Raw genomic sequence first — 12,671 nt, forward strand, 5'->3', positions numbered from 1 at the left:
GCACCCCTCCCTCACCCTAACCCCCTGCCCTGAGCCCCCCCACACGCCACATCCCTCCCTGCACCTCAACCCCCTGCCCTGAGCCCCCTCATACATCCCACACTCCTCTTGAGCTCCTTTCTGCACACCACACCCCCTCCCACACCCTGCACTCTCTCCTGCACCCGAACCCCCTGCCCCAGCCCTACATTCATGGCCCCGCATGTAATTTCCCCATCCAGATGTGGCCCTCGGGCCAAAAAGTGTGCCCACCCCGATTTAGAGTATATTAATATCCCCTATAAAAAAAATAAAAACCCTTTTCTGCCTCCAATATTCCCGGCTCTTCTCTTCACACTCCTGAGCCAGAAACTCTCATGGCAGAATGCAACACTTTTAGTCACATCAGAATATTGACACCTTCATAAAAGAGATGCACTGCTGCACTCTATGGCTCAGTTATCACAGCTCTCAATGAGGCATGTTATGGATTGAAGAGGATTACGTGCCCTAACAGATACGTGAGAGAAATCCATACACTCACTTTGAACATGGGTCTGACGTGATCCAGGTGAGTGGCACTAGTAAAAGGAGCCTTTGCATGGCTTACTGCCTCCATGAGGGCTTTAGCTGTTTTAGCCATTTGCTCCATCTCCAGGTTGTACAATAACCGCCGCTGCTTCTCATTGGCTACATCTATGAAGAACACCACAAAACCTGCATCATTATATATATTTTTGCTATCCGGCTCCATTCCTTAGTTCTGGGTATCAGATGCTGAAGGGAGATTTTTTAATTTTTATCTAGAGACTGCAATTTAAGGAAGTTTGTTCAGAAGCTTTTGAATTAACTCAAGATGCTGTCATGGGACTTTGCCTTTTATATAAAGTATAAGCCTTGGGGTGAAAAAAAAAAAAAACATGTCTAGTACAACAATCCACATATATCTTAAGGTACAGTACTGCAGTTATACGGCTCTTCCCTTAACCATCTCACACACTTTATGACCTGCTTCATAGAAAAACTAAAATCCAGAGGTGTATTTCGTTACGTCATTTAGTTCATGTGAACTACTTAAGAATGCTTTAAAGTCTCAAGTTTGCAAAACAGACGCTATGGCTATGTCTACACTAGAGAGCTTACAATAGCACCACTGTACTGATGCAGCTGTGCTGCTGTAAAATCTGTAGTGTAGCCACTCTATGCTGATGGGAGAGAGCTCTCCCGTCAACACAATTAATCCACCCCCAACGAGTGGTGGCATTTGTCAGCGGGAGAAGCTGTCCACACCAGCACTTACGTTGGTGTGACTTACGTCACTCAGGGGGGTGGTTTTTTCACTCCCGAGCAACGTAGGTGGTAGTATAGACATAGGCTATGTCTACACTGGCAATTGAATGACAAAACTTGTGTCTTTCAGAGGTGTGCAACAAACACTGAAAGACAAAACGTTTTGCCAGCGACATGCACTAATGTGAACAGCACTTTCTCAGCAGGACAGTGCTCCTGCTGACAATGCAAATGCTGCTCGTTGGGAGGGTGAACGTTTTTTGTCAGCAGGAGAGCCGACAAGCAGCAACTACACTGCGCGACTTTTAGCGGCACGGCTGTAGCAACACAGCCATGTCGCTAAAAGCTGTGTAATGTAGACATAGCCATAGGCTATTAAAATAATCAGTGCTGTTTCTTTTTTCCTGTAGCAACACCACCTCAGGCTGTGACTTAGTCAACTCTCAAGATAAAGAGAGTCAATACCTGAATGTAAGACCTCGAAGGAGCATGCAAGCACTGAAGGAGGTAGTGCTGATTATTTGGTACTTGGTTCTCTTCCTTCAGTTGGCACTACATTAATTGCCCAATATGCTATTAAAAGTACGGTGCAGCTGGAGGTGCTGTCATTTGGATGCGACATACCATTTAAGTCCTCATCTGTTCTAGGTACAGAAAGGTCATCAAACTTCAAGTGACTTTAATGATGTTGCCAACTGCTAAGCCCTCCCTGTGTTATCACCTCAGACTGCAAACTCCTTAGGAACAGCAATCCGTCTCTCTGAACTATGAGGTGCCATTGTTTAACATGGCACAACATGAGATAGTTGCATAAAACTCTGAAGAAGATGACTGTCAGCTCTTTTCTCCTGGCCAAGCGCCAACTTAGATTATTACATTCTGCCTCCCTTAAGTCCCTCTTCTTTTTCAAATAGCTACAGCATTCTTCACTTCTTCTCCTTAACGGTGTCTAGTGGTGCCAAGCGCTTTTAGACAGAAGTGGCCACATACCAGTGGCCACGTTTCAGCATTGGGTGAAGTGGTCCCCAGATTGCCAACACTTGTATGAAGTACACAGAGGCTAAGCTGAATTAACGCACTTTATAATGTTAATTCTTGAATATGAGATACTATTAAAAAAACTGAGCATTATATTGAGTTTCTAATTAAATCTTACTTGGCTTAGTAGATTTAGTTGTAATTGCATATTCTTTTGTCTCTTTCATTGCAATTTTTTTCCCTTCTATTTCTTCATAGATAGTGGACAGATACTCTTCTGGCAGGTCTTTACTGTCATTGATTCCTCGATTCATTTTAATATATTGCTCTTTTGTCATTTTATTCTTTACCTGTCAACAGGTGAGATGGATAAAAATTCAGGTGTCAAATTTTGAGAACAAGTTCTAGAGAAGAGCACTTGTAACAGTTCGATAGTGATTTTTCCCTACCTGGGGACTGTGCAAGTCTGTAGTCAGCATTATAATAGAATATGCTAAAACATAGGCAGTGTCAGCACTAGCAAATAGGGTTTGCCTGAAACAGAGAAACACGTTTTAGAGTTCTAGTTCTTCAATCCATTAGCGCTCTCTGCGCATGCAGGGAAGAGATGCAGTTCAGAAGTATTACACACTCCTGACACAGTAAAACCTGACAAGGAATCTCATGCTTTAGCCTTTTATATTAAAATAAGTTTAAAATTAGCCCAGCTACTGCTTAATATGTACTAAAAGTTACAGAAAGGCCAATGAAGGGGAAAGGGAAGAATTTGTGAAGCCATACATTTACAAGATTACAGAAAAAGGCATTTAAAAAAATGCTATACATTACTATTCTTCCATCTTCTTCCACTGTTTTCAACAAGCAACTAGAATAAGATTTATCCACTAGTGTATCACTCACATCCAGGTTTCCTCTCTAAATATACTCATTTTTATTAAAACAGTGATATGTGACTGATCTGGGGGGTGGAAATTGATTAAGTCTGGATTCTTAGGCAGACAATGTCAAAGTTTTCAAGCAAGAATTGCATTTTCAAATTTGTTTTAGAGTAAAATGGTCTATATTATCACAAATTGGCCCATCCATGCACATTTGACTGGCTGAAGGCAAGTGGGAAAATGCCCCCACCCCCGGGAGGCCCTGGTAATGTATCTCTGTTTAATGAGGCAAGTGGGGCAATTTGTCCCAGGCCCCACAGGGGCCCCGCGAGCCCTGGCCCGGCGGCGATCCGGGCTTCAGTGGCATTACGGCGGCGGGGGGCCCTTCAGTCACTCCGGGTCTTCGGCGGCATTTCAGCAGCGGGTCCTTCAGTGCTGCCGAAGACGCGGAGCAACTGAAGAGCTCCCCGCTGCTGAAATTCTGCCAAAGACCCGGACCGCCGCCGGGTGAGTACAAGCGCTGCAGCTCCCCCACTTTGCCCCAGGCCCCCTGAATCCTCTGGGCGACCCTGCACATTACTTACCAAACTAGATTTTTAATCTTCCACTAACAATTAAGGCTCACAAACTTTGATTTTGTTTAACTGATTAAATACAACATGGATAAATAGGATATGCAGTATCTGAAGCATTCTTGCTCAATTAGATCCCATGCACCGGTAAGAAAGTGCTCTCTGAAGTGCCAATACTGCCACACCTACTGTCCAAGACTTCATGATGATTTAGCAGCTGCCTACAGGAACATCCCACAGGTCTTCAATTTAGCTATAGAACAAGTATAGCATGGACAGCCGCAACAAAATCTGCCCCCAAACATCCCTGCAATGTGCCTTGCCCTTGTGGGGCAAGCGCGAGTCAAGCCTTATTTTATTGCCTAAGGCTGACAACAAGGTGACCATTCCTAAGACAGTTTATCCAATATTATGTTTCAAGTTACCTTTGGTTGCATTCGATGTATCTAGCCGCAAACTTCTCCATTAATCTATCAATCTTCTGGGCTTCGCCTGGCAACCGAAAGCCTTCCAGAAATATACGTAGAGCAGAGACAAAGTCTTTCCCGCAGAAATCAAGCTGGTCTACGTAGGCATACATCACCTCCTTGTTAAACCTACTGCTCTCTCCCAGAAATTCTCCAACTTGGGTCTAAACACAAGAGAGACTTATGAAAATTACGTATCAAACTAACTGTACCTTCTCCCTTTTATATTTCAATGAACTTATTGTATAACAGTTGCACTACAGTCAATTTCATAATAAGGTTGGTATGTTGCTTATGATAAGCAGAGCCACTGTTGGATATGGAAAGTCGAGTCTGGTCAACTGTCACAACATTCCATTAAGTGTCATTAAAACCACCTTTAGAAGTCAATGCTGTAAAATAACCGGCTCCAGTAAGAAGCCAGCTCGCTCTTCTGGCAAATCTAAAAAGCAGCATTAGTAGGCAGGGCCGGCGCAACCCATTAGGTGACCTAGGCGGCCGCCTAGGGCACTACAATTTGGGGGGCGGCGACCACGGCGGTATTTTGGCGGCGGGACCTTCCGCCACCTCTGTGGGGGACAGCATTTCGGGGCTGGACCTTCCACCGCCTAGGGCGGCAGAAAAGCTGGCAGTGCTCCTGTTAGTAGGCATGAAGGGAATCCCACCCTGTCTTCCATTGCCAAAAGAAAGGATCTGTAAAGAGCCTAAAAGAAGTATGTAAATTGGGAGTAGTGGTGCGGAGGCATAGGCGCAGGCACCTGGGGCTTTGCTCCCGGCCTCAGCTGGGGGGGAGGGGGGGGCTGGCTTTCAGCACCCCCCTATTAAAAATGTTCCAGTGCCACTGTGCGGCGGTGGTTTGAGATTAACCTAGGGGGAGGGAGTTGAGAACCTTCATTAGATTCTCTACCATGAAAGGTAGTTAAAGTAAGGTGACATGGAATATGAAAGAAGCAACAGCTGAATTGCTAGGGAGAGGGAAGGAATCTCTTCATAAAACAAATTAATCGCTTAAGTAGCATTCAGACTTACAAAACACAGACGTTCTTCTTGGTGCAGAAACTGGGCAATGTCTTCTGTTGTAGTGCCAAGCATGCCCTGTTCTTGAAGATACTGTATTCCTCTTTTTGACTTTTTGTTAAATCTATTCATACAGACAGAATATAAAAAAAATTAAATGAGAGGCAGAAAAGTTATAGCTTACACCTGGAATATCATTTCCCAAGACACTATGGTGCATAAAGTTTACTTGCATCTGCAAAGCCCTTACAAGAGGAAGGTATTTAAAAATCACGTTACTTCCACCTTAAAGGTGAATAGTTAAGAAAAGACGTCTGGAAATTGGGGGATGAGGGGGGAGGATTAATGCATTAGCTAGGTAACACTAGACATCCCATCCTGTATATTATGTGGTATATTCAAAGACCACTATTTTAGAATTAAGGATATCAAGATAATTTAGGTTTAATAAAAAAACCTGATTTTTCCAAATGCTATTAATAGAAGCTTTTTCATAAAATAAAAACAGTTTTAAGGAGGTTTGTGCATGTGTTTGGATGTTTTTAAAAGGAACTCTCTTCTACAGCATTTGAAGCATAGCAATATTCAGCATAATTTATTTTTTTTCAGTGATTATAAGACAAATGTAATTGGACCAATCATTTTATTCTCCCAGTTGTGTGTGTGTGTGTGTAATACAGGCAGCATGAAAGGCAAAAGCACTTGCAGAATTCAGTTTTCATTTAATATTATTAGTAATACAACTAAAGAGGATCTTTTTTTTTAATATAGCAATTTGAAAGGGTCATTGCCAACTTGAAGTCTAACCATTTTTTTTAATTAAAGAGAAGTCTGATATTACACCTGCTCCAAACCAATTAGTAATTTACAAGTTTCTCCTCCTTTGTGGCCGAGTCCGCCTAAAAGGAGACCACCACAAAAGTGGTGTCAAGAGCACAGAGTGAACAAAATCATCCCTCAATTCCTTTTAGTTACCGTAGACTTCGGGGACATCTACACTGCAATAAAACCCCTTTGGTGCAAAGTCTCAGAACCCAGAGCAACTGATCAGGCGCACGGGCTCGGGCTGCAAGGCTTAAAACTGCAGTGTAGACATTCGGGCTCCACTGCGATTTTTAGCCCCGAAGGCCAAGTCAGCTGACTCAGGTCAGCCGCAGACAGACCCCCTCAGGAGTTAGCTTGTGACAAGAATAGACAAAGGTTTTCAGAAGGAAGTGTTAATTTTTAGTTGTCAGTGCTACTTTATTATGACAAGTGTCCCTTTAAACTAAACAAACACGGTTCCTATAATACATAGTGACTACAGTGAAGATGCAGCCGACAGACATTCACACTAGTTATCCTTTATTTCCTTGCCAATCCACTTACAATTCTATCCCATGTTCAATTATCTCTTTTTGTTGCTTGATGACCTCAAATTGCTCAGGATCATCAGGGACAGCAGTCTGGATGCCAATGCTTCCAATTCCTGAGGACACCGTCGAATCCAAGGAACTCACACTACTCCGTCTTCTTCCAGTTTCCAAACATTTACCTTCACCCATTTCCTGATCTGAAGGCCTATCTGGACCTGCAGGTAGGTGAAGAGTACAAGAAGCATAAGAATGATTAATGAGAAAAGCCAACATGCCCCCAAAGAGCATTTGAACACACACACACACACACACACACACACCACTCCTTTTAAACCATCCGACCTCTCTCTCTCCAGCAAACAGCCACCAAACATTTAATCATTAGGGGCATCTTATGCCCCATGCCACTTTCCCGAAGCAGTGAGGGAGAAGAGTGGAGGAAAGATCTCTGCGCCTCCGCCTAGTAAAGAAGGATGTACAGGGTGCAGAAGAACAGCTATTGCTACTTACAAATAGCCCAGTTTCACCACCTAAGTGATCGGGGGAGAGCTGGCTAGCACACTACTCAATATGAGGCCCCCACCTCGTGAGAGTTTTTTTTTAAACTTTATTTGAATTCCTGGGGCCTACAGACACTATTTGTGCACATAACTATCCTGTTCAGTCTCCTGCTCAACTCCTAGAACCTCAGCTTTTAAACAGAGAAAGAAATATCTGTAAACAGGCATCTTTCCCCATGTTCACTGGGAAGTACCAGTTTGTAGAAAAGACACATTACTTTTCATAGAGCTTTGATATTCCTCAGACTACCAAGTACACTGTATTTTTAATCTTAAAGCTCCCACAAAAAAAAAATATATACATATATCCATGTCTCAAGTATCTTACAACCCTGTCAGTGGATCTGCCAGAGAAGTGAGGATCACACACCAGGAATGGAAAGCAGAGGAAGGAGGACATGGTTTACTGAAATAGGACTTTATGCTTAACCAAATAGCCACAAAATCCTATTTCTGTAACCAATGCTCTGTTTCCCCATCCTCCTCATTCAGAGTGTTTTGTCAAGTCCACTATCTAGATTGTAAGCTCTTCAGGGCAGGTACCTCTATTGGTTTCCTATGGAAACACACAGCACACTTGCTAGTGTTATAACAGCAGCAAAAAGGTGTACATAAAGTTATGTACATTTATTTATTTGCTGGATACACATTTCGACTGGCATCCAAATTTTAATACATTTTTCTACTGCTGGGGGCTGGGGGAGAGAATCTCACCAAGACTGGCCTGATGGTTAGGGTTCACATACAGGTCTTTGCTCCATTCGACCATGCACTTTAAAATAGAAACCAAACATTCAAGACCTTTTTTCCGCAGGCTGAGCTCCTGCGGAAAAGAAATAAGAAAAAAAATTAATCACACTGTACTGGACAGGTCAAGTCCTAGATACTAAAATTTAGAATTTCTGTGCTGAGACAAAATACATCTAAAGCAGGAAGAGAACAAGCCAACAAATTCTCTCTCTCTAGTTAAATCACACCCGTAAAATCTTAAACTCACCTCAGAGAGACTTCATAGTAGAGGAGAGCTGTTCTGATGTACAGCACTGCTTTGGCTTTACACACCAGTAACGACAGCTTGTGGGGTTTTTTAAGCTTGAAACAGTTCTAGTATTTTTAGTTGGAGAGCCATATTATATGCAACTATTGATAAAGCAGTGTTTCCAGGGGTAAAGTGGACTGTTTCCCTACTGTTACCATGACTTCAAAGAATGGAAGAAGAGACTAAGGCAAGAATATCATTAGGGCAGGAATACAGAGCCACTTCAGTTCTTTGATCTAGCACTGTTTTATTGACATTGGCCCAGGTCTGTCTATAGTAAGTCCTGGATCAGGGATCACCAGTTTTTAATCCTTGTAATTGCAAGAAATATTGTTGTAAACATTCAAATTTTCTAAATGCTACTACTAATAGCTGCAAAAGGATTTACAATTCAGATCCTCTCCAAATAAAAGCAATATAGGTGCATCCCAGTAAGTGAGCTGCACTGCATTACCTCGACAGGCAGGCAACCAAGCTATAAATCCTCAGTCAGTTTCATTCCCTGGCCAACAAGGGGATTGCAGGGGGATGGTGTTAATAGTGACTTTGGGGGAGAGGTGTGTTCAGCTCCAAGGTGAAGAATACCAATGAGTGATCCCTACAATTTGCTTTCAGCACTACTGTTAGCAAGCGGTGACCATAGCTCAGGGTCAATATTGGAAGGATAGTTTTGCACTTGCTGAAGAACGATTGTTATGCCCCATCATTTTCTATGGCTAGGAGAGTGCCATTTTAAAGAGGGGGAAAAAAACACAGCTTGTGATAAAGAGGTGATGTCAAAACCATGGACTCCACACAATGCAAGTACTGTAACCCAGAATGTTACTGATCTCGGGGTAAGCCACAGAAGGAAATCAGATGACTCAGTCACATGAGTGATGAAGTAGGGAGAAGCCTCACATCATGAAAAAGTGTTAACTCTCCCTTAGCACCCCCAACAAAAGAGTGGCCTGAACATGTATTATCATTGGGCATTCAACCAACTAAATTTACTAGGAGATGAAACAACAGGACTACCTCCCCGGTGACAGTCATAGGTGACTTTCAATAAAGCTAATGTATAGTGTGCAACGCAGCTACAAGTAAAAACTAAGTCAGGGGTGGGCAAACGTTTTGGCCCGAGGGCCACATCTGGGAACAGAAATTGTATGGTGGGCCATGAATGCTCACAATATTGGGGATAGGGTGAGAAATGAGGAGTTCAGGGTGCGGGAGGGGACTCCGGGCTGGGGTGTGAGGGCTCTAGCTGGGGGGTGCAGGCTCTGCGGATGAGGAGTTTGGGGTGTAGGAGGGTGCTCCGGGCTGGAACCAAAGGGATTCAGAGGACTGGAGGGGAATCAGGGCAGGGGTGCGGGAAGGGGTGCTGGCTCTGGGACTGGGCTGGGAGATTTGGGGTGCAGGAGGGTGCTCCAGGCTGGGATCGAGGGGTTTAGAGGGTGGGAGGAGGATCAAGGAAGGGGCAGGGGGTTGGGGCACAGGGAGAGGCTCAGGGCTGCAGGTGGCACTTACAGCAGCTCAAGCAGCTCCCAGAAGCAGCGGCATGTCCCACCTCCGGCTCCGAAGCGGAGGTGCGGCCAGGCGGCTCTGCACACTGCCCTGTCTGCAAGCGTTGCCTCCGCAGCTCCCATTGGATGCAGCTTCTGGCCAATGGGAGCTGCAGGGGGGCACTTGGGGTGGAGGCAGCATGCTGAGTGGAGCCCTCTGGCTGCCTCTACGCATAGAAGCCGGAGGGTGGCCATGCCGTTGCTTCCGGGAGCCACGTGGAGACTCTGCTCCCCGTCTGGAGAGCTGAAGCAGGGAAAGCCCCGACCCCGCTCCCCAGCGGGAGCTCGAGGGCCGGATTAAAACAGCTGGCAGGCCAGATCCAGCCCACGGGCCGTATTTTGCCCACCCCGAACTAAGTGGTACTCATTATTTAAAGGAGGCGGCACTGAAGGGAAAAGCAGAGCTATATTATTTCCAATGTTGTTGCTCTTACCTGCAGAGGTGTCATTCCCAACTCATGTCCACTCCGTCCCTGAGCGATTTTAGACAAGTCATTTACAAGGCGTTCAAAAATATTAGCAGCATTTAAATCACAGTCGTAGTTAACATAAATATCCACCACACACTGAGCATCTTAAAAATGAGAAAAATCAGAGTATTAGAATTCGAAGATATAAAACTTAAAAATAGGTGGAGAGAATCTAAGTATGTTTTTTAAAACATGTTCATCACCATGATATCAGAGCACAGTTATTTTATGCATCATTTCTTGATTAAAATATTTTGAATTAAAAGACAAATGCTTCTCTTAGGACACTCAAAGCTACCACTACTCTGATATTAGCTGTCTTCTGTATTTCCAGATCATTGTCAAACCGAAAGGAAAGTTATTTCTACATTGTGAAGAACAGGTAACTTTTATAACTAAATACCTGCACAAATTCTAGTCAAGGTCTGAATCACCATCCATTTGTGCTCAAAAGAACTTGAGGAGGTCTCCAAAATATTCAAGAAGATCTCTTTGAAAAACACCTGTGCACAGCAAATGAGACAAAGATACAACGTCTGCAGTTTCCTACTGAAGAATTTTAAAAAAACATGCTAAATGAGCATACTCATTTGTACACAGTAATTTCACTTGGAAGAAAATCTTCATCTCATGCATATCCAATTTGTAAAGGAGGTAGTACTTCAAGGTGCAAAGAAAGCAAAATTTCGAAGCAGCAATTTTTAAAGTATTGTGCTGTGCTTTGCATTATTAGTAAAATATATTGAGTTGACAGAACATTTTGGAGGTAAAATGAAGATAAAGCACTCTTACCTCAATCTGCATTTTTAAATGGGTCTTAAAGTTTGAAAGCAGTGTGAGAAAGATGGCAAGAGATAGCTCAAAGACATCAGGAACAGAAGAGACCCCGTTTTTAGATAATGCTACACAAAGATATTGCTTGATTGCATTGATGAACATTTCATGTGTCCTGAATACTCCACCAGCATTCTGCAATACGGAGAGAAGCAGCTGGAGGGACACTATCTTAGAACGCAACTCATGGGATCTGGGGAAGAAAGCAGAAGACTATCATTAAGAAAACGGGTTACTTTCATCTCTCTCTCTCACACACACGTAAGTCACAGTGACTCTTGAGGCCAAGTGAAATGAGCACTAGCTCAGTTCATTTCGGAGATGACAGCTTGCTTAACTTCTCTGCTGAGAATGCTAGGGAAGAGCAACCTTCTTACCTTGGAGATTCTTCTCCTTCTAGAGAATATTAGATGCTTAAAACCCATGGGATGGGGTCAGTTAGTCCTACTGGTTGCATAAAAGCATAGGATTCAAACTGCAGAAGGAGTTCTTTCTACAGATCGGCAAAGATACTACATCTAAGGCAACTTTTGTTAAGACCACATGAACTACAGCATAATGGTTTCCTGCAGTACTGCCTCCCTCTGCTATTTGGTTTATCCAAGTAAGAAGGTTTGCATACAGGGAATTTTCAATGCAAAGAACTCTCAATGTATTCAAAACAGGGGCATAACTGGGAGTTCTGGATGACCAAGGCTGTACTATGAAGTACCTAGACAATCTGATTCCCTTTGTTCCTAAAAATAGCTATCTGAAGAGCATACAACTCAGTAAATATAATCTCATTACTTGGGATCTGGTGGTCCATCACCAAGTGGTTTCATCGAAAGCTTGCACAGTGACCGGAACACAAGGAAGGCATCTTTCTGCAGGATATGGGAGAATTTGGCAGCTGACTGATATCCAGGTACATCTGTTTCCTAATGAGCAAAGAACCACCACATCAAATCTTCATTAAAACAACTGATAAGGTGAAAAAATTAAAGAGTCACCGAAAAGTCAAGTTTGCCACAAATTTAAGTTCAGCAAAAGTCATCTTTACACAAGCTAGCAGGAATGCAATGATTTATTTTTAAGTTCCAGTGGAATCTGTGTTTAAAGAACAAAGTCATCTGTCTGCAGTGTTCATAACCAAAGCAGCATCATGATGCAAGAACACTCAAAAGTGAAACTAATTTGCTTACACTGTCCAGTGTGAGAAATGTAAAAAAAAGAGACCAGGCAAACAGAGTAAATTAGACTTTTTTTAAACTCTCAGTTTCAATAATCTAAGGGTTTGGCTATATAAACACTTAGTTTGTGTCAAGTTGGGGCATAAATCTACTCTGCACAGCCAGCTGGTCACTAAGTGTCTGTGTGGACACTGCTGCTGCACACTGGAAGTTCCCTGGAGTAGATCAAAGCACACTAGGGAACTTTTAGTGTGGGCCACCAGGCTCTACATGGACACCATGCATGGCAGACTAGTGTGTGGTATATTTACAGCCCAGACTGACATTAACTACGCGTTCATTTAGACAATCCCTAAAATGCTAGTAATATAAGTAAGGGCACTTAATAGTTTTTATTCTTACAGCCCCTTCTAATTCACCATAAATTTGAAAGGGTTGTTTTTCCAAGTTACCTATCAAAAAAGTAATTCCAAACTTTCAGATGAAAAACTGAAAGCCATTAAGATCCAGGTATTG

At 43.2% G+C, this 12,671-nt stretch overlaps 1 protein-coding gene across 2 annotated transcripts in view; it reads right to left on the reverse strand.

Annotated features, from left to right (window-relative positions):
- ARFGEF2 (ADP ribosylation factor guanine nucleotide exchange factor 2) overlaps positions 1–12,671 on the reverse strand; it is a 56,213-nt gene that overhangs the window by 21,005 nt on the left and 22,537 nt on the right. For both annotated transcript variants that reach the window (XM_054045466.1, XM_054045464.1), the window contains exons 9-19: positions 11,773–11,903; positions 10,942–11,176; positions 10,553–10,652; positions 10,114–10,253; positions 7,811–7,919; positions 6,550–6,751; positions 5,194–5,305; positions 4,123–4,328; positions 2,697–2,781; positions 2,426–2,597; positions 524–675 (exon numbers count right to left, since the gene is read on the reverse strand). In XM_054045466.1, the coding sequence (XP_053901441.1) occupies positions 524–675; positions 2,426–2,597; positions 2,697–2,781; positions 4,123–4,328; positions 5,194–5,305; positions 6,550–6,751; positions 7,811–7,919; positions 10,114–10,253; positions 10,553–10,652; positions 10,942–11,176; positions 11,773–11,903 (1,644 nt within the window). The remainder of the gene's footprint in view (positions 1–523; positions 676–2,425; positions 2,598–2,696; positions 2,782–4,122; positions 4,329–5,193; positions 5,306–6,549; positions 6,752–7,810; positions 7,920–10,113; positions 10,254–10,552; positions 10,653–10,941; positions 11,177–11,772; positions 11,904–12,671) is intronic.

Source organism: Malaclemys terrapin, chromosome 12 (genome assembly GCF_027887155.1).
Source record: "Malaclemys terrapin pileata isolate rMalTer1 chromosome 12, rMalTer1.hap1, whole genome shotgun sequence".
Lineage (NCBI taxonomy): Eukaryota > Metazoa > Chordata > Testudines > Emydidae > Malaclemys > Malaclemys terrapin.